This window comes from Thamnophis elegans, chromosome 14 (assembly GCF_009769535.1).
Source record: "Thamnophis elegans isolate rThaEle1 chromosome 14, rThaEle1.pri, whole genome shotgun sequence".
NCBI classification, from domain to species: Eukaryota; Metazoa; Chordata; class Lepidosauria; order Squamata; family Colubridae; genus Thamnophis; species Thamnophis elegans.
The window spans coordinates 19,196,393-19,224,283 of NC_045554.1; the positions used below are offsets into that span (position 1 = coordinate 19,196,393).

At 43.4% G+C, this 27,891-nt stretch overlaps 1 protein-coding gene across 1 annotated transcript in view; it reads right to left on the reverse strand.

The window, feature by feature from the left end:
* RAB26 (RAB26, member RAS oncogene family) overlaps positions 1 to 27,891 on the reverse strand; it is a 268,463-nt gene that overhangs the window by 48,378 nt on the left and 192,194 nt on the right. The window contains 2 exon segments of the mRNA XM_032230182.1: positions 7,070 to 7,125; positions 27,104 to 27,170. Of these exon segments, the coding sequence (XP_032086073.1) occupies positions 7,070 to 7,125; positions 27,104 to 27,170 (123 nt within the window).

A 27,891-nucleotide genomic window follows, 5' to 3' on the forward strand; every position in this document is an offset into this window, starting at 1 on the left:
GGTTCTCTGAAGAGGCATCCTCTGTTCAAGGCTGGGGACAGCCACCAGCAAAAGGATAGCAGCACCTGGGGTGACACCCGGATCCTGAAGGTGGCGTCGCTCGTCCCGGCTCTCTGGTGGGGCAGCAGGAACCACTGGAGCTCCATGGCGTGTAGGCGAGCCCACAGCACGATCCCTATGCACGAGATGAACTTCCCCAGGAGCCTGGAAAGAAGAACTACAGGGACAGAGCGTGACTTGCGAACCTCGTGGATCATCTTAACGATGCAGTCCTTGCGATCCTGAGACAGAAAAACCTCCCCAGCCACTGAGTCAATGATGGACCCTAGGTGAAGGAGCCTGGTGGAGGGCACCAGGTGACTCTTCTCCAGGTTAATGGAGAAACCCAGGGACCTAAGGGTGTCGATGGTGGTACCCAAGTCCCATGCAGCCGAGTCAGGTGACCTGGCTAAGACGAGGATGTCATCTAGATAGCAGAACAAACGGACTGGGAGGGAGCGTAGGTGGCCTGCTGCTGCTGCAAGCACCTTGGTGAATGTCCTGGGGGCTGAGGCCAGGCCAAAGGGCAGGGCTCTGTATTGGAAGTGATTCCCTTCGTGGGAGAATCTCAGGAATTTACGGTGTTCCGGGGCGATCCTGATATGTAGATATGCCTCTGTGAGATCAATGGAGGCTAGGAAATCGCCCGGCCGGATGCCTTCCAAGATGGATTTCAGGGAAGCCATCTTAAACTTGCGGTATACCATCCTGGAATTGAGTAATTTAAGATCCAGGATGGCTTTCCAACCCCTGAGTTCTTGGGAACTAGGAAGAGGTTCGAGTAGAACCCGGAGCCCTTCTCCCCCTCTGGGACCCTCTCAATAGCCCTGATGTCTAATAGGTGTTTAATGGCCTTGGCCTTAAGAGCCCTCTTGGTCGGGTCTGTGGAGGAGGTGAAGGTGCGGAACCTACTGGGGGGGAGGGAGCGGAACTCCAGGTGTAGCCCGAGCCTTACCGTCTGGAGTACCCACTCATCCGAGGTGATACGATCCCAGGCATCCGCAAACATGGAGAGGCGACCGCCGATAGGGTGATCCGGGGTCGGATCACTTGAACTGCAGAAGGGGCGACCGCCTGCTCCTCGAAAGGGCCGCTTGCCCTGTTGCTGGCCCCTGAATCTGTTCTGGAATTGTCTATCCCCCTGCCTTTGGAACCTGGGGTATTGGTACCTCTGGTTCTGGTTGTCCCCGTCAGGTGGTCTGTAGGGGGTCCTCCTGGGGTATGGCACATGGCGGAAGTCTGACCGCTTCGTTGTTGTCGGGAGGACCTTCTGTTTGTTCTTATCCTCCATGAGGATAGGATCCAGCGCCGTCCCAAATAGCTTCTCTCCGGTGTAGTCCGCCCCAGTTAGGTGCCACTTCATCCAGGATTCTGCCTGCCAATGACGTAGCCAGAGCAGGCGCCTAGAAGCAACTGATGAAGACATAGCCCGCGAGGCATACTTTACCGCGTCCAAGGTGGCGTCCGCTGAGAACTGCGTTGCTTCCAGCATCTCGGATATGTCCTGCAGGAGGCGAACCTCTGATGCCGGAGTCCTGTCCCTCAGCTGCTCCAGCCACAGGACCGTGGACCTGTTAAAGAAAGAAGCGGAGGCGGCCGCCCTGATGGCCCAGGTGATAGCCTGGAACATTTTGCGCAGGACGATGTCTGCCTTCTTGTCCTCCGGCTTGAGGCAGTTGACAGTGTCACCTGCGATGACCGTTGACGCTGACACCAGGGTGGCCACTGGGTTGTCCACTTCAGGTACCTGGAGCGCTTGGGCAAAGGTCTGATTGAGATTATAAAACTTTCTCTCGTTTCCCCCTGGGGTGGGGAAGGACCCTGGTTTTACCCACTGCAATTTAAGCACTTCCATGAACATGTCTGGTGTGGGAATCTCCTCCTTAGCCACAGGGGGCCTATGGAATGGTCCCTTTTTCTTTTGCTCTTACCCTTGCCCACGGACTCCGTTACCGGCTTAGGATCCGGGGGGGGGGGATCCAGATCGGCTGTGGCCGATGCCTTGCAGAGCAAGGAGCTAAATAAGGACAGGGGAAAATGACCCGCTACAGTGGAATCATCCTCTACCTGAGGATCCTCATCTTCTGAGAACCCCACATCCTTCAGTTCACCTTCCTCTACATCAGACGCCTCGCTAGCCATGGAAGAGGAGGGAGACCTGATTTCCCTGGCTGCTGAAGTGCTGGGACGTTCCTGAAGGCCCCTTGGGGACTCCTGTGGGGCCCTGTTCCTGGAGGTCTGGGGCTGCTGGCCTAAACTAGAAGCCATTACCTGGGCCAGAGCCCTGGCTAGCATGTCCTGGAAGCTGTTGGTGAGGTCAGGTAGGGTAGGCTGAAGCTCTGGAGGCTGGGAATATTCCCTGGTTTCAGGGGATAGAGGCACCAGGCGAGGCCTGGCAGGGCTGGTTACCCTGCGGCCAAAAGGATCCGCTCTCGAGTCCCCTGGGGGAGCCAGAGAAAGGGGGGGTGATAGGGAGCTGTGCCCTCTAAGGGAACCCCCTGGTGAGGCTGGAGATGCTGCCCGGGCTTGAACCTGGGCTAAAGGCCTGCGGTCGAGGCCCTGGTTGTCCTGGCCTCCTTCCTGGGGGCTGCCTTCTTGGGGGCCCTGGCCTTGTCCCTCCTCACCGGGGATCTTCCTCAGGGAGCTGGGGAAACTGCTCTGGAGGTCCCTTCGTCGGGGCCCACCGCTCCTGGGGGTCTCGGCCTGGTATCCCTACTTCTGGTCGCCTCTGCCATTACTTACAGTTACGGTGCTCACCAACCTCCTCCTTCTGCAGCCAGCTGTAGGGGCAGATTAGGTCCTCTGGGGCTGGATCCACTTCCCTGCTCCTCTGCCGTTGGGTTGTGGCCTCAGCTGCCGGCAGGCACAGCCCTGGAATACCCCCCAGATCACCGGCGGGATAGAGCCTAAAGGAAGCCTCTTCCGGCTTCCTAGTGCCTTGTTAGCGCTTTCGGCGTCCGTATAGGAACGCTGATCACGTGCTCCTAAGATGGCGGCGGTCCAAGATGGCGACTGCTGGTGCCGTCCGGGTCTCCTTTCGCCGCTGGAAGCCGTTTCTGCAATCCTCAAAGGGTTCTCGGTCCTCTCGGCCCTCCTGGGCTCCTCCGGACACCGCGTGGACGTTTCCTTCGTCCTTGCGGTTTCTGGGGACTTCCACCCCCTCGGTGCGACCGGCCGGCCTCGCGGGGCATCTGCTGGCAAGCCGGAGCTTGAATTAGCGGCGCGGAGCACAGCAGAAGGATGGTGAGGCGATCTTGCTGATTTCCAGTTGCAATCTCTGTTGTAAAGCTTTGCTGAAAGTAAAAAACTCCTAAGTTTTCGAAAAGAAGGGAGAGACAAAGTAACACTCCTTTCAGGCCGAAGACTAAGGTTAATTTGGGTAGCCAGAGGAGAGCAGTAGGTGTGGCTTCAAAAGATTACCTCAGTCTCCAATAGGCAGGAAGGCTTGGTTAATACCCATGGTTACTCCTTCCACACCTTCTCTTTGGAAACTGCATAAGTGCATTAACGTGCATATCGTCCCTGTCATTGTATTTTTATTCTCTTATTCTTGCTCTCGTTTTTGTTTGACAAATTCCAATGAAATAAATAAATAAATAAATAAATAAATAAATAAATAAATAAAGAAAGAAAGAAAGTTTGACACCCCTGCTTTAGGGAAACCGAAGCAGTGTGTCATCTCCAGAATTTGTGCTGCAGGAGGCAGACAACAGCAACTTCTTCCAGAGTGGGACAAAGGTGAAGGTTGGGTTAAATAAACTCTCTGTCTGCAGCAGAGCCAGGCCTGTCAATCTATCTGTCCCGAGCACTGAAAATGACGCCAAGGGTTGTTTGGGGCACAATTACTGCCTGAAATCTGCAGAGGCTGATAAGGATGCAAATGGTGTCCGCCCATCACTGAACAAGAGGAACAAATGCAGGCTTAAATTTAGGAGTAATAATTCCCCAGGGGTTAAACACACACACACACACACACACACACACACACACACACACACACACACACAATTTCAACCATTTGATTACTCGGCTGGGCTAAATGCCCAAATCCACTGTAGCTCTGCTTGTAAATTTCAGGCTGCAAAGAATTCCCTGGCCAAGAAACTCTTCCAAATGTTGGGGGGGGGGGGGATCAGAGCAAGTTGTTGCATTCATGCCAGGCAATTTTGTGCTGCATCATTGCCTCAAAACAGCATTTCCCAACATGGGTAGCATTGAGATGTGTGACTTTCAGCTCCCCAAATTCTTAGCAATAGCCATAATGGCTGGGAATTCCGGGAGTTGAAGTCCACCCATCTCAAAGGTTGATACATTTTAAGCGGGTGGGGCTCTGTGGCCAAACAGGATGCATTTCTCTTTGGGCGCTGAAATATCAGACAGGAAACCATGGAATTTCTCCAGCCACAAACTTAATCTAGCTTTTGTTTCTGCCTTCTTCCCTCCAGGACTCAGGAAGACTCCTTTCCTGCTTAGAAATCACTAAGGCAGATCCTTAAGCTGTTTGCATCTGCAGCTGCCTTAATTAAAAATAAGCAGCAAATACTGAGAATTGATTCAAGCAGGGAATTGGAAGATTGGCCAAATTTTGCCCCTACACCAGAGCCTATGTGTAAAACAAGCCCCCCCCCCCACCTCCCTCCCAATGGCCGAACTGTAACCTTCAGAAAACAAATAAGATAAAACCAGTCATTCACTCTGTATACAGGGACCCTCTAGCCTCAGCATCCGAGGCCAGTAGCTTTTTCCACTGCACGTCTTCAAAGCAGATTCTCCTGGTTCTTCCTTCCTGAAGTAACCCAGAAGTTTGATGCTCCGAGGCAGATGCCCCTGTTGAAAGTTAGCACCCACCCCTCCCCTAGAAGAATAAAATATTTTGAGAAATATTAAAAAGGCAGAATATTATTTTTCCCTGGATGAGAAATGGAGAAAACGTGCTCTTGGTGACAGAAAGAAGACCCCCCACCTTTCTTGATGGCCCTCAGCAGATGTCTGAACTTAGGAGATAAAGAAATAGCGAGCTCTATTCATAAGCAAACTCCCTGCACAAAGGTCTGGCTCTGCACAAAGGTAGCTACAACAGGAATTGCCCCAAAAGCCCCTTCATTGCATCAGCCAAACTTCAACCAAATTTAGCTCAGACAAACTCCTAGGATTTGTACATGGCCCCATGTGAGTCTGACAACAGCCAATAGAATACATGTTCTTGCACAGGAACAGGAAGTTCAAGTGCAAAGGTCAAGAGGAGATAAAAATACCCGCCTATTCTCAACTCCTTGTGGACAGCTGCTCAGAACCCAGTGGTTCTGCTTCATTAAACCATCTTTCCAATCAGCCTCCATGTTTCCAATGTCTTCTTTCTGGCTTGGAACAGAACCAGATGGATATTTCTTCCAACACCCCAAAAGAGAAGAGCAGTCCCTGGGATACAGAAACCAGCAACCGAGCCCCACTCCCACCCCCACAGATATATGTCACAGGGGATGGCAAGCAGAAATGAAGGCATCCAAACTCAAAAGAATGAACCATGCTGAGCTGGAGGTTGTGATGTTGTATTCACCAGCAGCGGAAAGTATTTAATTTGGCAAATGTCTAATTCTTTATTTGCAGAGGGAGAGAGAACACTGCAATTATCAGTCCACTTGATAAACATCTAACTTTGCACGGACAGAGATGCCAAGCAATGCCAAAGAACCAAGAACAATGTCAGCAGGAGGGCTGCATATTACGGAGCGCTAAGAGGCAGAGGGATGAAAGCGGTTGAGCCCCAAGTTCAAGAAGAAGACCATAAAGCTTTGCGCTTGTTCCATTTGGGAAAAGTGGGCTTCTCTGTGCCCCACAAACTTAGAAGACCAAACTTGCTTTAGATCAGGAGAAGCCAGAAGAGAAGGATTCACCTTGGCAAATCCACCAGCTGAGCTGGTCCCTCAAGAGATCCCTTTTTTAAAAAAATCATTCACATTAGAAGAAATGGACAGAAGAGCGGAGCGGTTTCAAATTTGCTGCTAGCATGCTACAGTTCCTCCTTTCTTTCACTCTCTTCCATGTTTCAAGGAAGAGAGGATGAGAACCAGCAAGCTCATCATGGGGAAAAAAAGAAGTTGCAGAAGCCAATCTGGGTTGGTTACCAGAATGAGTGTTTTGGTCTTCCAAGCTTTCAGATTATAGGGGAGAGAAAGGAAAAACACAAGGTACAAGACCAACCACACAGCACACTATGCCATGCATCAAAAACATTTCAGAAGCAGAAGAATGCAGCTTCTGAGATCTGCAAGTGGGCATCATACACTGTCCAGAGGCTACCATAGGAGGACAAATCATGCACTGCAAAGATTGCTCGGAAGCGGGAGATACTTCTAATGTAATCCACTGGATTCCCTGAAAGGATTTTCCCTGTGACTATATAGGACAGATGGGGAGGAAACTAACCACTAGACGGCAAGAATATAAGTGAGTGGTCAGACCAGGAACTCATTGCTAGCCTCACATTGCAATGAACAAGGACACACATTGATTTTTGCAGATTGTTGGATGAGCAGGCTAAAAAACAGCTAGGGAAATGATTGAAGCCTGGGAAATGGGCCTCTTGTCAATCAACAGGAGTGCTGATTTACCACCAGCATATCACATATTAGGAGCAGAGGACTTGATAGCACAAGGAAACAACAGCCAACAACTTAATAGCTGGCCATCAACACCCCAACCAACATCTAAAAAGCTACACACAACCAGGCACCACATAAATACTGTACCACAAATAGAATAGTCCAAAGCACATAAACTGTGGAGAAAAATTCCCTGAGGGCAGGCTTAAGCATGAGTCTGAAAGCTCGGAACACTAAACCTCTGGTCCCAGTGACCGACCCAGATTGGATCCTGCAACATTATCCTGAGACACACATAGTCACCTTTATTCAGAAAAAGAAAAGTGCCAAACAAGCTTCACCTGCCTGCTGCAGGACTTATTTACATAGACTCAGTGTTGAGCACCTGCATCTTTGCAATAACATGAACTGTCTGGAGTCCTCAAGACTTACCTGAATGTGTCAAAGGATGCTCGGTTTGTGACATCATAGAGAAGCAGCAAAGCTGAAAAGAGAAGAAAAATAAATAAAAATTCAGAGCTAAAGGCTGTGCAACTCAGCTATGTCAGCCATGAACATGTTGTATCTAGGAAATAGCATCATAAGAATCTACATAACTTGTTCAATTGGCCAAGCCAGCACCCACCACTCACCACACATGTGAATTTATGGAAGGCTGGTATTCTACCAAAGCAGCAATTAACAAACATAATGATCTATATCCAGAGTATGAATACATAAGAAACCAAACCACGAGAACAACCAACCAGCTGCTCAGTATTTAAATATAGCTCCAAATGAACTATCAATCATGCAACCAACTGACCACATTGGCACACAAGACATTTATAAGCTAAGGAGAATAGGACAAGAAAATCCTACTGATGATGTTACCTAGTCTGGTACGAAACATTCAGAAGCTAAATTGAAAGAAGCTTGGAGAGCACACCACAGCCAAAGAGAGAGAGAGAGAGAGAGGGAGGGAGGGAGGGATACAAGTGTCTGAAGGAGAAACTCATACAGCAGAGCAGAAACTAGGAGAACATATGTGGACAAGTTTCTACAGCCTTAGAAGAAGTTGATTCTCCCTCCTCAGTACTGTGCTAAAAAATTGCACAGCAAAATCCCAGACTGTCCACTTTCTTTTAGTGGGTTTAGACCTAAACCAAGAACATAAAAGGGCTGCTTGGAGTTCTACTTCTGAATAATTACACAAGTGAAATCCAAGTGACCTCTCCAAAGGCTGCAGAGAGGACACTTTTGTCATCACCATCATCAGGGTTGGAAGGGACCTTGGAAGTCTTCTAATCCAATCAAGCAGGAGACCCTATGCCATTCTGGACAAATGGTTGTCCAACCTCTTCTTAAAAGCCTCCAGTGATGGAGCACCCACAACTTCTGAAAGCAAAGCTGTTCCACTGGTTGATTGTTCTCACTGTCAGGAAATTTCTCCTTAGTTCTAAGTTGCTTCTTTCCTTGATTAGTTTCCATCTGTTGCTTCTTGTCCTGCCTTCAGGTGGTTTGGAGAATAGGTTGAGCCTGTGGCAACCCCTGAGATAGTGGAAGACTGCTATCATGTCTCCCCTAGTCCTCATTCACTAGACTAGACAAACCCAAGGCAAATCTTTGATCACAACAATACTGGTTTTTTTTGACCATATCTTGCCAACATCTCTGGCTGTTTAGCACCTGCATGGGAAAACCACAAAAAATCCAGAATTGGAGGCCAGAATAAGAACTAAAAAAATGTCCTACTATCAAACAAACAATACTGAGAGAGGTCAGCAGAGGTCACCTGGAAAGAAGCATCCCTTTTGACTCAGATGTCATCAAGCCACACCAGGAAAACCACATCTGGGACCAGCAGACCAACTTAATCCAAATGCAAGTTAAGCCCTTGGGGGACTTTCCAGAACATCAAAAATCTATGTCTATTTGCCGCAGACACATTTCATTTTCATTATGTAGCAAAATCCCAGACTTTTCGCAACATTTGTTTTAATTCTTGTACCAAGGTAAATATTTGAGAAATTAATCCACAATTAAAATATGCCCAGCCTCAAATCAGCTCTGTTCGTGTCGTGAGAAGCCCCCAGAGTCCAGAATAAAAGAGCAAAGCGCTCATTTGGCACGCAATCCCGTCTGCTAAGACATCAAGATGACATCAAGCATTTTGAATTCCGTTCAATTAGAATTCCATTCCAGCTTTAAACCATTTTTCTCCAGAGGGTTTTTTTTCTCTCCCCGCAATTCAACCAATCATAGTGGTGAAGATACAATCTTAACTTTAATTACAAAAAGTGACAGTTACTGATAATGCCGCAAGAATGAAGAAATTGTTAATGTTGGTTTAGCAGACAATGTTGGCTCACCAGACAGGTTAAGAATGCAAGTCCAGGAACCCCAGACAACACGGCCAACTTCCATAGCACATTTCCTGACCCAGCTGGAAGAAGAAACCAAGTTCTGGAAAAAATCTCAATAATTCAGTCATATGGAAACTCTAAACCTACATTCACAAGTGCAAACTCCACACATGAAGACTGCAGGAAGTGAGTTGCATGAGTCTTCCAGGCCCATTTTTAGCAGGTCCAAAATCATGTCTGAGCATGATTAAAACTGTAAGTTTTTAAAGACTTGCTCCCATCATACAGAGAGAATACAGAGAGTTCTCAACTTACAACAGTTCATTTAGCGACCATTCAAAGTTACATCAGTCCTGAAAAAAGTAATGTATGACCATTTTCTTACAATCATTGCAGCATCACATGGTGAAAATTCAGACGCTCAACAACTGACTCACATTTATGACGGTTGCAGCATCCCAGGGTTGTGTGATCCCCTTTTGTGACCTTCTGACAAGCAAAGTCAATGGGGAAGCCGTCTTCACTTAACAACCATGTTGTTAACTTAATAACTGCAGTGGTCCACTTTACAACCATGGGAAGAAAAATCGTAAAACGGGGCAAAACTCACTTAACAATTGTTTCACTTAACAGAAATTTGGGGCTCAGTTGTGATTGTAAGTCGAGGCCTGTCCATACTATCTATACTTCTATCATATCCACAGCCAGATATCGTATAGGATTGCAAATTTAGAAGGGTTAGAAGAATTAGGGTTTTTTTCCACCTTCTCCGTTTCCACAAATGTGCTCACTTCCAACAACTTTCTGGAAAGTGTCTCACATTATATTCCTAGCTTCCCTATTCTGGTGTGTGTGTGTATGTGTGTGTGTGTGTAGAGGACAATGTGAAATGAGAATTAAGCAGGTAGGGATGGTTTGGGATTACAAGGGGCGTCTGCCTAAGAGCAGAAGGTTCACTGAGAAAAGAATTAGACGGGGAATGTTCAAAGTATTTTTGAACAGAAGCTTCGTAGACCTGCATTGCTCTGCTCTTCACTCCAAGTGTGGGGACTGGGAGGCCTGATGTCATCAACATCACCTTTCTGGTCCAGGTGGCGCCTGTGTTGGATCAGCCTCATGTGATTCTCGACAGTATCTCTTGAAGCTGGCCTTCCCAGGGTCAACTGGAGCAGCGTCTTCAGATTCGGAATCTGAGTCCTGAGCTCGGGTCATGACATCAGGAAGATTTCTCTGAGGTTAAAGTCAGTGGCCAAATACCTGCTTGTCTCCTCCAGAGCAGAATTCGCCATGGGACAGTGTAACAATTCCATTTAATTATTTAAAATAAAATTAAAAATATTTTAATTTTTGTCATTCGCATTTCATTTTGTCCCGCCTTGTGCTTCCTTTAATAATTCTATTCCACCATTTCTTTGATATTATGTAGCTTTTGTCCCACAGTGAATTGTCCCACAGTGAGGTGGCCGTGGCAAGTTGGCTGTAGAGAGTTGGCTGTGGCGAGTTGTCCTAGACCTCCTCCAGAGAGCTCTTGGGAGACTGCAGCCAGGTCACCCAAGGGGATTTGAAGATCCTTCTAGGGTTGGCCCAAGGGGTCTATGACAATTCGCCATAGCCAACTCGCCATGGCCAACTTGCCATGACTAACTTGCCATGGCCGACTCACCATGGCTAACTTGCCAGAGTCAACTTGCTGCAGGGCAACAGTTACACTAATATCAAAGAAATGGTGGAATAGAATCATTAAAGAAAGGACGCAAAAGGAGGGACAGAATGAAATGTGAATGGCAAAAATTAAAATAATTTGTAGTTGTTTTAAATAATTAAATAGAATTGTTACATTGTCCTGCAGCATTGTCCCGCAGTGAGTTGGCCATGGTAAGTTGAGTTGGCCACAGCAAGTTTGCTGTGGCAAGTGGTCCCATTCCCGACCCGAGTACAGGATGCAATTTAAGGCAAGATCTGCAGAAATTTTAGCTTGATAGTAATTTATCAGGCAGAGTTTTTGAGGCACTGGTGCCTTATTTATTTCCTCATTACAGATGTGGTTCACACATAAAAGAGAACAAAAAATCAAGCACAATTGGGGTGATTATTTCATAGGTTTGGGGGTTTGTTTTCTTGCTTGTTTGTGTTGTCTTGCACAACGCCATAATCACATTTTTAAAAGTAGGGAAAGAAATAAAGAAAGGAGAGGAATGCATAGTGCATCATTGCAGTTAGCAGGTTGCTTTTCAATGGCTGTTTCTGTTGCAGACCAGAAACCTCCCGTTTCACCACCCCACAGATGACAGTGGGGAGCAGACTGTCAGCCACCCCAACTTGGTCAGTTAGGAGAAAAAGACTCTCGGCTCCATCGCTAGTGAAAGTACACTTTACTAAAGCCAAGTCTAGTTTTTCGTGCCCAAATGAGGGCACAATGGATAATTTCAATTCCCCTCATCCCAACCTTTACCTCCCCGCAGCTCCCTCCCCATATTGCGTATGGCAAGCTCGTATCTGGCAAAGCATGGCTGGTGCAGGTGGATAACAGTCCTGTCACAGGTTTCTTGGAGTGCAAGAAAAGCACCCAAAATGCAAGCTTGTTCCAATTGTACGAGTAACAATAATCCACTGCAGACACCTAAAGAGCAGAATGTGCAAAAGTGACTGTGAGGCTGGATCAAACAAGTGCATACATGCTCTTAAAATGCCACCATCTGCACATCATATGCATATATGGCAAAGGTATCAGGATACCACTGTCTGGTGCTGAATTTAGGGCCTTTTTTGTCAAGGGAATACAGGTAGTCCTTGATGTGCGACCACAACTGAGCCCCAAATTTCTGTTGCTATGTGAAACATTTGTTAATGGCCTCATTTTATGACCTTTCTTGCCGCCATTAAATCAATCACTGCAGTTGACTTCCGGGGAGGAACTTAGCCGTCGGCAGCGGCTTAATTGAGCCGCTCCCAGATTTCTGGTTCGTTATCTAATTAAACACCCTTTAGATAACTCAAACTTCAGATAAGAAGATTGTAGTGAGCGTCTCAGCTGGTAAGAACTTTTCCTTGCAGTTTGTGGCTTTTTTTTTCTGCTGCAAACGAGGGGGGGGGGTTGTTTTTTTTAAGCTGAGTCATCTCCGGCCAGATTTCTCTGCTGTATTAATGGCACAAGGCCAAGACCCCCCCTTAGGACAAATTAATGAAATTATTTTTTTTTCTTATGAAATTAATACAAGCAGAGCTCATATTTGAGAACTTTACGTCTGTTTTTTTAGAAACTCAAGCTTCAGTGTCAAATTTTTTTTTTTTTTTAAAGATGGCGATTCTCCAGCCTTTGTATTTGCAATGATGATACATTCCGGCAGCTTTTCTAATCAGCTTTTCTAATTATTCCCTTTGAAGAGACTTCCTTATCTAATTAAAAGTTTTCAAAGGCCCTTTGTTGACCCAGAGACATTCCGAACAGGGCTTTTCTCTGTTTTTTGTTTTGTTTTGTTGAACTGTTTTGGCGTAATGCCAGCTCTTTGAAATCCTCCGCAAAATTCTTGGCAAAAAAGGGAGAATTTTTTTTCCTCTTCTTGGCATAGTGATTTGTTAAGTGCTTGAAGCAAAGATATTATGGCTTCAAAGTCGAATCCTGCGAAATTACCTCCTAAATCTGCTTCTCCCATACCTGGCACAAAGTCACAGCCCCCACCTTCTATGCCCCCTAGTGGAGATGTTGTAACAAAAGAATTTTTGTTGGAAATGTTTAGAGAATCAAGGGAACAGAATTTGGAAGCTCTTAGAGAGTTCAGAGAAGAAATAAGGAAAGAGATAAGCAATGAGATAAAAGTCTCATATGATAAATTTGATACCAAGATTACCATAATAAATGATGATATGTTGGGAATCGTAAACGTACTTACAGAATATATTTCTGGAATGGAAGAGAACTTAGAAACTCTCAATGAAGCCAAAATTAATTTGACATCTAAAACCGAAGAGGTGGAACGAAAAGTTGAAAATGCTGAAAAACAAATGATTATGATACAGTATAACCAGATGGAACTTGCATTAAGAGTTAGGGGGCTGCGCGAAGAGAGACAGGAGAACTTAAAGCAGATGTTTTCTGAGGCCTTTGACTGTCTGGTGGGAAGACCGGGATCCAATCTTGATTGGCAGATTGATAAAATTTTTCGCGTCAACTCCTGGGCGGCAAAACAAAAGCAACTCCCCCGAGACGTGGTAATATATTTTGTTACAAGAGAATCCAGAAATAAGATATTACAAGAGTCCTACAATACCAAGCTTCAAATTGGCGGACAGGATTTGATGGTTTTGAAAGAGATACCACCTCAAATGCTAAGAGCCAGAAGAGATTATGCTTTTTTGGTGGAAGAGCTCAGAAAGCGCCAGATACAGTACAGATGGGATGCCCCGTTTGGCATCATAGTTACATTTGATAAGCAAAGATATCGTCTCAACTCTGTATGGAAAGCTCGAGATTTCTATCATAAGATTTTGAAAGTGGGGCACCCTGAACCATCGGGATATGGAGAAAAACCACAAGCAGGACAAGAGAAACAGCAAACTACACAATCACCAGACAAAACGTATCATCTCCCCCTCCCAGAAGGGCAAGGGGTTAAGGAACAAAGATCTAACCATATGACCACCAGACAAACAGAAAAACAAGCCATAACGCAACAATCTTTACAATTTTCGGCCATTGACCAAGGAGCTACAGCAACAAGCTCAGAAGCTGTGGGAGGAGCTAGACCCAAGGTGAGACAGGCCATGCGGGAGGCTCTAAAAAAGCTTCAGGCAACCAAAAATGACAACTAAGATTCTGACATGGAATGTTAATGGACTGAACTCTCCACAGAAGAGAAAGAAAATATTTCATTATCTTAAACAATCTAAGAATGATATAATTTGTTTGCAGGAAACTCATATCAAAATAACCGATCAAAAATATCTGTCCAATCCCAAACTTGGTCAATACTTTGTGACCTCTGCTACGGAAAAAAAAAATGGTATAGTAGTATACTTAAGGAAAGACATTAAAGCTGAGTTAATCGAAGCAGATCCCTTTGGAAGATATATCGCATTAGATTTAATCTTAGAAGGGAAAAAGACACTGCTTTTGGGAATCTATGCTCCTAATCAACAACAAGATGGATTTTATAGAAATCTCCATGCTAAATTAGTACAGTGGGACTTTAAGTCGTGCATACTACTGGGTGATTGGAATGGCGTGATTGACACCAAAAGAGATAAGAAGACATCTCGCCCGAATACTAAATTCCGAGCCAAACTACCCAAATCCTTTTTTGACATGATAGACGACTTCGAACTGCGAGACGTTTGGCGTGAAAGGCATGCAGAAGAATATGACTTTACCTTCTTCTCCGACAGACATCAATCTTTTTCAAGGATCGACTTTATACTAATTACTAATGATTTACTTTCTAGGGTGAAGAAGACAAAGATTACGGCCAGAGCCCTTTCGGATCATAACCCAGTTTGGATGGAGCTGGGAAGGGTAGTTCAGGCTACAAGGTCCTGGAGGCTGAATGAAAATTTATTCAGATATGAAAAGTATGTTAATGATTGTAAAAAATTGTTATCTGAATACTTTGTTTTTAACATGAATAAGGGTACACCTATGGAATATGTATGGGATGCAAGCAAAGCCTATATGAGAGGAGTATTGATAAATATAAATAAAATACATAGACATAAACAAGGGCAAAAACGTAAAGAATTGGAAGAGGAAATTAAAGGGAAAGAGCAGGAATTAATATTGAACCCAGGTGATACAAAGACTAAAGAAGCAATTTCCATATTAAAATCTCAATTTGATATGCTGATTTCTGACCAGGTAGCCACCAGTTTATTATATGCTAAACATAATACTTTCTGTAATGCAAATAAACCCGGTAGATGGTTGGCTTATCAGATCAGGAAAAAAAGGAAAATTCGAAATGTATCCAAATTGTGTTACAGAGGGAAGGAAGTGTTTCAGCAGGAAGAGATCCAAAAGGGATTTCGAGAATTTTTTACAGAGTTGTATAAAGGGGACAAAATTAGGGACTTAGATATAAATAAATACTTAGATAAAGAGAAAATCCCCCTAGTTAGCGAAGAACATAGGTATAGGTTGAACCAACCAATAACCTCTGGGGAAATCCTGCAGGTAATCAAACAATTAAAGCTAGGGAAAGCACCAGGTACAGATGGCTTAACAGCCGTTTATTATAAAAACTTACAGTTAGAAATGGTAGAACCTCTTAGAGAATTATTTAATAAATTCAATCGGAAGGTAAAGTGCCCCCCTCATGGAAGACAGCGTTATATCGTTGATACCCAAAGAAGACCAAGATCTTACTCAGCCGAAAAATTATAGACCTATTTCACTACTTAATGTAGATTATAAAATTTTTACCAAAATATTAGCAAATAGGTTAATGGTGGTTATCCAACAACTGATACATACTGACCAAACAGGTTTTATACAGGGTAGACAGATGAAGAGCAATGTTAGGTTAATTATTAATGCATTAGAATACTTGGGAAAGAATAATCAAATCCCTGCCGCATTCATATTTTTGGACGCTGAGAAAGCCTTTGATCGAGTCAATTGGCAATTCTTGTTGAAGATACTGCAAAAAATGCAGATAGGAGATGGCTTTTTAAGGTCAATTGGTGCAATATATCAGCAGCAAAAAGCCCAAATTATAGTTAATGGAAGTTTAACAGATTCCTTTCAATAGAAAAAGGTACAAGACAGGGTTGTCCTTTGTCCCCACTATTGTTTATTATAACTTTGGAAGTATTGCTGAATAAGATACGGGCTTTGGATGCTTAAAAGGGATCAAGATCAGACAGCAAGAATACAGAGTCCGCGCTTTTGCGGACGACTTGGTTATAATATTGAAACAACCGCAGGAATCCAGTAAGGTTTTAATGAATACGATTAATCAATATGGTCAAGTCTCTGGATTTAAAATTAATTTAGGAAAAACCAAATATTAGCAATGAATATGAATACCAAACAGAAGGAAGAATTGGGAGTGATGTTAGGATGTGAGGTTGTTAAAAAAGTCAAATATCTTGGAGTTAATATTTTAACTTCAAATGGGAAACTATACAAGCATAATTATGAACCACTCTGGCATAGTATACAAATGGAGATGAAAAGGTGGGAGAAACTGCATTTATCTTTGTTGGGAAGGATAGCGGCAGTGAAAATGAATATTTTACCAAAATTTTTATTTTTGTTTCAAATGTTACCAATACTTAAAAGAGATGCGAACCTTTTAGAATGGCAGAAGGGTATCAACAAATTTGTATGGGCAGGAAAGAAGCCGAGGGTTAAGATGAAAATAATGCAAGATGTACGTGAAAGAGGAGGATTGAAATTACCAAATTTAAAATTATATTATGATGCAGTGGCTTTATCTGCAATTAGTGATTGGATCCATTTAACCAATGACAGAATATTGAATATTGAGGGACATGATTTGGTATATGGTTGGCATGCTTACTTGTTATTCAACAAAAAACTGGATAAGAATTTCAAAAATCATATTTTAAGAAATGCCTTATTGCGGGTTTGGAAAAAATATCAACATAAACTAAATGACAAATTGCCCATGTGGGCAATTCCTAGACATGCAATTGAAAATATGAATATAGAACAAAAACACGATAGAACCACTTATAGACAACTTCTTAATACAGAAAGAGGGGTGCTGCAATTAAAATCCTTAGAGGTACTTAAAAAGAGAAGGTAGTTCAAACGTGGTTTCAGTATGGCCAATTACAGGCCAGGTGGAAAATAGACCAAAAAATAGGTTTTGTAATAGCTGAGGATAACTTGTTTAAACAAATAAGAGATCAAAGTTTAATGCACATAAAGAGGATATATAATGTATTAGTACAGATGGACTCAGAAACCGAAATGGTTAAAGATTGTATGATAAAATGGGCTCAGAATATTGAAGAACCTATAATGTTGGACACATGGGAAAAAATATGGGTAAGAAATGTAAAATTTACACAAGCACAAAATTTGAGAGAAAATTTTTATAAGATATTTTATAGATGGCACTTAGATCCCAAAAAGCTTGCTTCTATGTATTCAAATGTTCAGCCTAAATGTTGGAGATGTGGTTCTTTCGATGCTACGTATTTTCATATATGGTGGACATGTCGTAATGTTAAGGCATTTTGGATAAAAATTTGGTGGATCCTGCAAAATATCTTCAAAAAAAGGATAAAATTCACTCCCAAACTGTTTTTACTAGGTATATGTACTGACTTCGTAGCAGTAGAGATTAATTTGGTTCTGTACTTAATAACGGCAGCAAGACTTTTGGTGGCGCAATACTGGAAGAAGAAAGACCTGCCTACAATTCAAGAATGGACTTTAAAGGTTACAAACTTAGCCGAAATGGCGAAAATTTCAGCATATCTTAAAGAACATTCAAATGAGAAGTATAGCAATAGCAATAGCAGTAGACTTATATACCGCTTCATAGGCCTTTCAGGTCTCTCTAAGCGGTTTACAGAGAGTCAGCATATTGCCCCCAACAATCTGGGTCCTCATTTTACCCACCTCGGAAGGATGGAAGGCTGAGTCAACCCTGAGCCGGTGAGATTTGAACCGCTGACCTGCTGATCTAGCAGTAGCCTGCAGTGCTGCATTTAACCACTGCGCCACCTTGGCTCTTAAGTATAAGTATAAACGAGACTGGAAAAAATGGATTGATTATATACAAAGCAAATACGGGACTAGGAAATTCCAGATAGCTTATGCTTAAAATTAGTAATAACGTAAATTGTTAAAAATTTGGGTAACAGCAAGAAGCTGAGTTCAATGTAGAGATATTTTAGACTGTGATTGTCAAAAGTTATACCATGTATGGGCTCTGGGAAGTCGGGGGGAGGGAAGGGAGGCGGGGATCTAGGGGGAGGGGGGAGGGGGGAAATATAATATGTGTTAAATTTTAAAGCATGATTGTATACTGTGGTTTTTATTAATGTTAGTTTCAAAACAGAACAAACTGAATATATCGGAAAGTAAGAGATACCGAAGGGAGGAGCTGAATGAAAGAAGAAGGAGAGTAGAGAGAGTGAGAGAGAGGAGGAGGAGAAGGAAGGGAGGGAATGGATTGAGAGGGAGTGATAGGGTTAGGGTTAGATAGAGGGGGAGGGGAAGTAGGTGTAGAGGGGTATGAGAGAAGGAAGAATGAAAGTTGGAGGGGGATGAAAGAGGGTGTATGGTGGGCTAAGGCGGTATATTGGGTTTGTATTGTAGGGGGCATTCTCTATAAAAGCGAGGGCTGTGTTTATTACTCAATGTTATATGCCTCGGTTGCACAGTAAACATGTGATTGTATAGAATGAAATGGAAATAAAAAGATTTGTACATCTGGTAACACGGTTGTTAAGTGAATCTGGCTTTCCCATTGACTTTGCTTCTCAGAAGGTTGCAAAAGGGATCACATGACCATGGAACATTGCGACCATCGTAAATATGAACCAGTTACCAAGCATCTGAATTTTGATCACGTGACCATGGGGATGCTGCAAAGGTCGTAAGTGCAAGACACGGTCCTAAATCACTTTTTTCAGTGATGTAACTTTGAATGGTCGCTAAATGAACTTTTGAAAGTTGTGGACTATCTGTATTCATTGGTAAATATAAGTAGTTTTTGTCACGACCATTTACTTAGCCACCATTTGAAGTTAGACACAGATTAACAGAGTTGGAAGGGACCTTGTAGGCCATCTAGTCCAACCCCCCACTCAAGCAGGAGACCCTACACCATTTCTGACCGATGGCAGTCCAGTCTCTTCTTGAAAGCCTCCAGTGCTGAAGATCCCACAACTTCCAAAGGCAACTTCTGTTCCATGCGTTGATGAAATGCATGTCAGAAAGTTCCTCCTTATTTCCAGATTGAATCTCTCCTTGGTCAGTTTCAACAGTTCCAACAGACTTACCTGGAGGCTACTTATATACCAGGTTCCCCTCCTTCTGCCAGAGCCATGCGATTGCACTTAGGGAACTCAGCAACCATATTGCAATTGTGGTCATTTGCAGCATTCTGCAGTCATCTTTATGATGGTTTTGCTGAAAAATTGACCTTCTAGCAAACCATTGGTTTGTTTAGAGACTACTGTGATCCCTCCAACAACTGTTGCAAAAAAGATAATAAAATCAGTTTGGTGACATGAATGAACTACTTTATGACTATGACAACTTTCTACTGTAATGGGCAGCCGCGACTCAAGAGCTGCCTGTAATATGGCAGTGATGTGACTGGGAATGGCCATCTTTTCCGTTCCACAAAATTTCCCCTCTCTCCCTCAGGCACTTCTTGTTCTCTGGCAAATAAATGAGATTCCCAGAAGCAATTCTCTCCCTCTTTCACAGTTTTCTCATTATCCTTTTAATCATTCTCACTTAGCAAGCTCTCTCACCACTCAAGGAGCTGCTCAGGGCTATTCACTCCCATTGCCCACTTCCATTATTCAGCATCTAATAAAAACTGCCAAGAAGCAAATCTGGTTGACATTCTTTAATTCTTGGAAGCCTGACTGGGGATCCTAATCTAGCTCAGGGTTGTCCAACGTTGGGGACTTTAAGACTTGTGGACTTCAACTCCCAGAATTCCATGCCTGGCTGAGGAATTCTGGGTGTTGAAGTCTACAAGTCTTAAAGTTCCCAACATTGGACAACCCTGAGCTAGAACATAGAATAACAGAGTTGGAAAGGACTTTGAAGGTCATCTAGACCAAATCCCTGCATGAGCAGGAGAATCTATACCATTTCAGACAAATAGCTGTCCAATCTCTCCTTGAAAGCCTCCAGTGATGGGGCACGTACAACTTCTGAAGGGAAGCTGTTCCACTGGTTAATTGTTCTCACTGTTGGGAAGTTTCTCCTTAGTTCTAGGCTGTTTCTCTCTTTGTTCACTTTCGATCCATTATTTCTTGTCTTCTGGTGCTTTGGAAAATAGTTTGACCCCCTCATCTTTGTGACAGCCCCTCAAATACTGGAACACTGCTATCGTATCTCTCCTAGTCCTTCTTTCCACTAGACCAGGTAGCTGAAACTTACTACAAAAGGCACTCTCACCTACGCCTTTCTTTTGTCACTGTCCCTGGGTTCCTCAGCTTCACAAGTTCTTCAGGGGAAGACCCTGGTGCGGCCAATAAAGGCATCATGGAGCCTGGTAACCCTCAGTAATGGTCTCTGGCTTCCAAATAGGGGAGAGAACCAGCCTCTCCAAGCCTTTTGCTCATATTTCATGCAGATAAAAAAGGCTTGGCCATCAAGCTTGAAGCCAGCAGCCATTGCTGCAGGTGTCTCTGCATCATCTTCTTTTAAGAACCCCATAATCCCTTGCGGGTTGAATCTAGGCAACTGAATGGAGCTGTGTTTACTGGCCAGATACCTTTCCTGTCGCCAATGCAGAGCTTTTTTCAGCAGATATATTCTCATTGTAAGCAGAGAGAGAAATATCTGCCACTACCTAGGATCGAACTTCAGATTGTGAGGCAAGAGCTCTGCCTCTAGGCCACTGCACTACTCACAGGTGCCCCTGAATGGCGCCATTGTAATCAAAAGGACACAACTTTCAAAGCTGGGATGTTTCATTGAGGTTGCCGAAGAACTGCTGGACGGTCCTCATTTCTCCCTCTCTTGCAGAAGAATCTTGACTATTTTAATCAGCGCAACAATGAAAAATGAAAAAATAGCAGTTGGCTGTCCATACTTCTTCTATATGAACAGTTTCTTACTAAGAAAGGAGGCTTAAATTATTCCCCAGGATTGTCCCTCTTCCAAGTGCAATTTGAAAACAGAGCGCTTTTTTTGAAAGAAGGTGCTGATGTGACCTGGAAGACGCAAACAGGCCTCTCAGTCTTCACTCAGAAATTCACATCGTGAATACGGAGCCTAACTTCAAAACCCTGTTGAAGAGCCTTTATACTCACTCTCTTGATGAGAGAAGCACAGCCCCTTTGAAGAGATTGTGTCACATCACCAAAAGAGGCTGTGTCACATCGCAAGAGCCCATCATAAGCAGAGGGAGGGAATGCTCCTTCCTTTCACTCCAAGGCAGGGCAAGCATAACACACTCGGTGGCAAACTACAGGTGATAATTAGAATTTCTGATTCCGTTTGTCATCATCCCTCTCCACTGAGCAAGGTAACACTCACAAGTACAAATAACTAACAAGATAAGCGTACACAGAATTTGTATAATGTAAGGCTGTTCGGATTGCAAACAAAACCAAAAACAATAGTGTAATATAAGATAAAATTGTGACTAAATTAGGACTTGCTTTGTCCAGCAGCTGCAGCCACATCTTTGGTGAGTCTTTTGCTCAAAGGACCATCCCAAAAAAATGTCCAGGGAATGACTTTTGATTGATTCCCACTAAAACTGTGGTTTATTCATTCGGACACTTCCTAATCTTTGTGACTCAGTGAGCATCTTTTCACCAGGACTGTCCATCCGTAACGGCTCCTTGCGAGTTCTTGTAAGCTCCTCATCTTTGACAATATCGTTCCATTTTCTACCAACCACTTCCATACTTCCAAGCATCAGGGTCTTCCCCAATGGATCCTGTCTTTGCATTGGGCATCCAAAAGGATTTCAGCTTTGTCCCCATCCTTCAGTCATCTAGCATGAGCCTCTTTTGACTTTGTCCAGCCTCAGATGATTTGGCCTTCTGATCGCCCAAGGTGCTCTCAGCTATTTTCTCCAGCACCACAGCTCAGTGCCTTCCTTCTTCCTTTGTCGGCTTTTCTGATGCTCCGGCTTTCACAGCCAGGTGTTACAGCTGGGAAAACCTTGGCCTGGACAACAACTACCTTGGTTGCAGTCTGAGGCTTCTGCACTTTAGTATTTGCCCAGAGTAGCCATAGTCTTTCTCCCAAGGAAGAGACCTCTCCTTATTCCATTCGCCACCCCAGTGAAGCTTTCACCCCAGGAAGACAAAATCTGTCACTCTCTGTTCATTTGCATGGAGCCGGCATTGCCTGTTGAGAGAAGCTGAGGCCTTTTTAAATACTGAGCCACAGGCCGGCTTTGGCCCCCTCTTTTTCATCCTTAAGCAGACAAAGGAAGAAACTGCCTCGCTTCCAGCCAGCCAAGTGGCATCGTCAGCATCTCTGAGCCTGCTGAAGTTTTCCCAATCCCAATTTCTGGGTCTTCTAATTCAGAATTTTTGAATGCAATTTAAGTAAATAAAATGGCAGTAAACAATCTTGGACCTCATCTTTCCTCACTGATTTTGGAAGTATTTCTGCTTCGGACAGGAAGGTGGTGAAGAGAGTGGTGAGGACAGCAAAAAAGATTATTGGAAGTTCACTTCCTTCTATCTGGGACATGGCATATGAGTGATGCTTGACCAGGGGCCCTCAGGAATGTCTGGGATGCTACACATCCTTCCATGACTTATTTTCTTTGTTACCTTTTGGGAGGAGACTTCACAATATCCTAAGCAGAACAACTGGATTCTGTAATAGCTTTGTATCAGAGGTGGATTGCTACCAGTTAGGGCGAACCAGTAGTGGAAATTGGGACTAAGAGCCAAGGTGGCGCAGTGGTTAAATGCAGCACTGCAGGCTACTGCTAGATCAGCAGGTCAGCGGTTCAAATCTCACCGGCTCAGGGTTGACTCAGCCTTCCATCCTTCCGAGGTGGGTAAAATGAGGACCCAGATTGTTGGGGGCAATATGCTGACTCTCTGTAAACCGCTTAGAGAGGCCTGAAAGGCCTATGAAGCGGTATATAAGTCTACTGCTATTGCTATTGCTATAACTGGTAGGGACAGCAGGCTGGTCCAGCCCCCGAATTGGTTCCTCGTCACCCAAGCCATTGCCGGCATGTTTTTTTGGGCATTTTATAATGCCTAAAAGCAGCTGTGCATGTGCAAGCAATGCGCAGCATGCATGTACACGAAGTAATGCACGCAGCAACCCACCCCAGGTTTGCACCATGTAGTATCAACCCTGTTAACTCCCAAGACACTTTTTCCCCAATGTATTCTAACTGATTTGTGATTTTTATATGTATGTATGTATGTATGCATGCATGCATGCATGCGTGTCTGTCTATATCTGTCTGTCTGTCTGTCTGTCTGTCTGTCTGTCTGTCTGTCTATCTATCTATCTATCTATCTATCTATCTATCTATCTATCTATCTATCTATCTATCTATCATCTCTCTCTCTCATCTACCTACCTTCTTCTTTTGAGAGCAGGCAACAGAATTTAATTTTTTAATGTGTGCCAGTGCATTCACTGAAAAAAAAGTGACAACAAAGCTTATCTTCTCCTATCTTGTCTTGTCTTGTCCTCTTCGTGGCATCATGCAGATCCTTCTGGAGACAGATGAGATAGCCCTGGACACCCAGAGTTTAAGGGCAGGCAAAAAACACATTTCATTTGAAACCCTCTGATTTTTAAAAGTTAGACCCTAACTCTAAGCAGTTTATAGAGTCAGTATATGCCCCCAACAATCTGGGGCCTCGTTTTACCGACCTTGAAAGGATGGACGTTACTAAGTCACAGCTCTGCAGTCGTTAAGTGGAAAATCACATGACAATGGCTTACAGTGTCACTTTCCCTTTGGTTATTAAGGAAATCACTATGATATTAAGAAATGACCACAATTTGTGATTTATTTCCATAATCTCCACTAACTCTGCTTCTCAGAAGCTGGTTGTGAAGCATCCGAATGGTGTTCAAGTGATTATGTGATGCTGCAATGAGCATAAATGTGAGAGCTGGCTGCAGAATTGAATTGTTGTTTTTTTAACACCGTTGCAACTTCAAACAGTTGGCAGGCAAGACAATTGCTAAACAAGGACTATCTCCAAGTACAATTTTGGGTTGTTTGGAATTCTGCCTTTTTTGGTATTGGAAATAAAAGCTTCTTTTCCTGTTTCGTGGCTATTTGCCATTGCTGCGTTTTACACCTGGTTATAAATTGTATGTAGCACTTTAACTGTATCATCTTATAAGATTTTAAACAGTTCCTGTGTTATTTCATCAACTCGTGTGGCTTCGTCTTTAGCAAAATTATCTAAGGGTCATTTAACTTTATTATCAGAATATCTGGCTCATGTCCAATGGTCAAATCTTCATATGTATCAGGGGATTTGGGGATTTGGGGTGTGTGCAGTCCCATATACATTTCTACTACGTCTTCTTTCTCTCTTCTTTCTGTAGTAATTTTTGTGTTATGTTATCATGCATCTTTTCAAGGTAAAACAAGCAGCCCTTTGGCTTTCTACATTTTGGGATATTTTTGCTTGATTAATCTTTAATGATAACATTAATTTCAGCCTAATTTTTAAGGCACTCTTTATCAAAGCAATCCATTGAATCTATCCTTTCCTTTTACAGCATAAACATTCAGAATCCTGCTGAGGTTGTAGCTTGTTGGCCTGATGATTTTATGTTTGTGTTTTAGTTCAAACTGCAATTTTACAAGAAGGAGTTTGAGACCTGAGACACAATCTGTGTCTGAGTTTGTCTCTGCTGACAAAAAGATTTTATTCACCGGATAGAGTCAACTTGTTCTTGGCGTGCTCCATCCGGTGATTTCTATGTCTAAAGTAATTTTTCAGTTATTAGAAGAGGTATGAATGTTCTTGGCAGAATTCTAGTAATCTGTCTTCTATTAGTTTCATTCTCAATGTCCAAATTTTCCTGTTATTCCAGATGTTATTTTATGTCCAACTTTAGTGCTCCAGTTGCCTGTGGCATCTTTCCTGGGCTGGATTTCAGGTACTGCAAATCATTCTAGAATTGTTCTGCGTCCTCTGCATCGGTGCTTGGAGTATAGCTTTGGATCACCATAATAAGGATTAGTTTCAATTCAAAGTGAGATAATTCTATAATTTTGGGGGTTATACCCAACCTCTGACTTTGAGATCCTTTTGTTAATGGGCTTCAACAACATTTGATGGACTTTGGTGTTTGTAGAGGACAGAGCCTTTGGTAGTCTTAGAGGAAAGAGGAAAAACCACTACAAAACAATGATCGAACAAGCGTGAGCCCCTTCCAAATTTGAATAAATGTCTCAGACAGACTCCTTCCTAATTCACATAAAGATAAATTGAAGAAGCTCATTTAAACATTTCACGAATATGTTGCTATAGCTTTTCCAGTAAAAGTAGTTCTACATTATATGGCACTGGTTTCTTAGTCTGGGTTAAATTTACAGGGCTGACAGATTGGTGTGTCCATCCTCATGCTCCTTAAACTCTCAGTGACTTGTGATGCCATCAATCATGGTATCTCTCTGGACTGGCCGTGGGGTTTGGCAGTGGGGCCACCATGTCGCAGTAGTCTTCCTCCTTCTGTGATTGGTTCCAATCCGTATTAATGAGGGAAAGAGGTTGCACCTGTAAACTTTCATTTGTTGGAGTTCAAATGTCCTTGCATCTTCTGTCTAACTTTCCCATGAAATGGCTGAGTCAGATCATCTGTGAATGTGACCTCTTGTATGCAGATGACACCCAACTGCACATCTCAACCCCAGGCAGTCCAGGTGGAGCTATTAATGTACTAACCCAGGGTCTTTGGGTGTGGATGAAACAGACTCAGGTTCAATCCTGACAAGCGTCTGGGTACACTTGGGCCCCATGAATTGAGGGACTTTTCATCTTTGGTCTTGGAGGGGATCACAGTTTCTTATTTGAGACTGGAGTGCTATCTATTCTGGATTCAAGCTTCTGCTGAAACACCACGTGGAAAATTTGCCAGGAGAGATTTTGCATGGGTCCTTCTATTCCAACAGCTGCATCTTCTCCCAGGTTGGGAGGCCCTAAAATGGATCCAGTTCCAGTAGTGCAAGCAGAGATGGTGTCCCATGGAAGGCCCAAGTCACATTACTGCTCTTCATGCTTCAAATGCTCTTCATTTGACCTCCAGGTGCAATTCAAGGTGCTGGTCATCACCTATCAAGCCCTTCCTAATATAGGGCCTGGTTATTTGAGGGACCACTTAAAACCAATAATCATCTTGTAACAGGAGATGAAGTGGATTTATTCTAGATCCCTTTGTTCAACAATGTCAACTTTTGGGATCTAGATATTGTTCCTTCTTTGTTGGGTGCTTGATTGCCTCTGGAACAGCCTTTCCCCAGAAATCCATACAGGTCTCACCCTGATGAAGTTCTGTAAACTGAAGTTCTGTATGATTATCTGGGCTTATGGTTCTGTCATCCATCCATCTCTCTCTCGCGCTCACTCTCTCTCTCTCTCTCTCTCTCTCTCCCTCCCTCCCTCCCTCCCTCCCTCCCTCCCTCTCCTTCTCCCTCTCTCCCTCTCTCCCTCTCCCTCCAGTTTGCTTCTGGGCACAATGGCATGTTCTTCCTCAACAGCGTCATGGATACTTTCCAGCCCAGGACCTTATTTTCCAGTTGTATGTTGACTTTGATTCTTAATGTCCACTGGGTTGTGTGAACAGAATATTGTGTATGTGTGTGGTCGGTCTCATTTCCTTCTCTAAGGAGTTGCATTTGTCTATGCCACGGCCATCAAGGGTGACCCTTCTGGAGACAACCATGGCCAGCAGTATAATTCATAACATCACTTCCACCCTCTACATGGTGATTATCCATGAAAAGGATCGTTAAAATTGTGTTATTGAGACAAATAGGGGAACTAAAAGCTCAGGCAGACCCAGGGAGCCATTTTAATGCTCATGCCACTCTCTAAATATCTCAGTAATTTCAGACTGTGATCATCTCACTTGGCTATTTTTCAGTTCTTGGTACAAAAATGTTTGAATCTATCACCCTCAGTTTCTGATTACTTCATCTTCCCTCACTTACAAACTCCCTTCTTTATATCATTTCTTACTGTTTCTCTTTTAACAAGCTCTGATTGGCTGGCACAACCAAGAATTGATAATGCCCCTAAACTGGGAAAATGAACAAGCAGTATCCTCTTCACAAGTAAGCAAGTGTGTGAAATACATTTCTTGCCTTCAAAAGCTCAATTTTAAATATAAAAATAAAAAGGGGAAGATCACAGTAGGGCTTTGCAGGGTATTCAAGATGGCAATCTCTTCCACAAGGAACTGACTTCTCAAAGCAAAGTTCTCAAAGTTCTTACCGTGGGCATCGCGGTAATAAGCATGGGTGACACTGCGGAATCTCTCCTGGCCAGCGGTGTCCCAAATCTGAAGAGAGCAAAAAGCAGAAAAGCACATGAAAAAGAAAATGAGTCCTCCTGCTGGCAAAGTATTGATGGAATGGGACAACTCACCATGGGATAATTCAATAATTCAATCATTTAAAATAATTTAAACATGATTTTTATCAATCACATTTCATTCTGTCCCTTCTTTTGCATCCTTTCTTTAATGATTCTATTCCACCATTTATTTGATATGAATGTAACTCTTGTCCCGCATCGAGTTGGCCACGAAGAGTTGGCTATGACAAGTTGGCTGTGGCGAGTTGCCCCTAGACCCAAGTATTTATGTCACCAAGCGTGAGTTACTGCAACCATAGAAATGTGTTAAATGCATAAATAAAAATGTCCAGAGTCCACCCAGGGGGAGAAAGGAGAACAATGCAACTATTTTTTTTTCTTTTTTCTTGCTGCAACTATTACAAAATCCCAAACACAAATTTTCCCTTTCAATAAATTGTATCCAGGACACAGTAGCTATACTTGTCGCACTAAATTAACAGCAGATTTAATTTAGCCATGAGCACTGTTTTACATTCAGCTCAAATAGACCAAGTGAAGCTATTTTGATCTGGATCCAAACGGATACTGTTTCTCAAGGAAAATTGGCAGCTTCTCTTTTTAATGGTCCATTTGTCAATGAAATGTTTAAAAACTACTATTGTTGTGGTTGAGTGACTCTTTTGGGAATACCAATAAATCTGCCT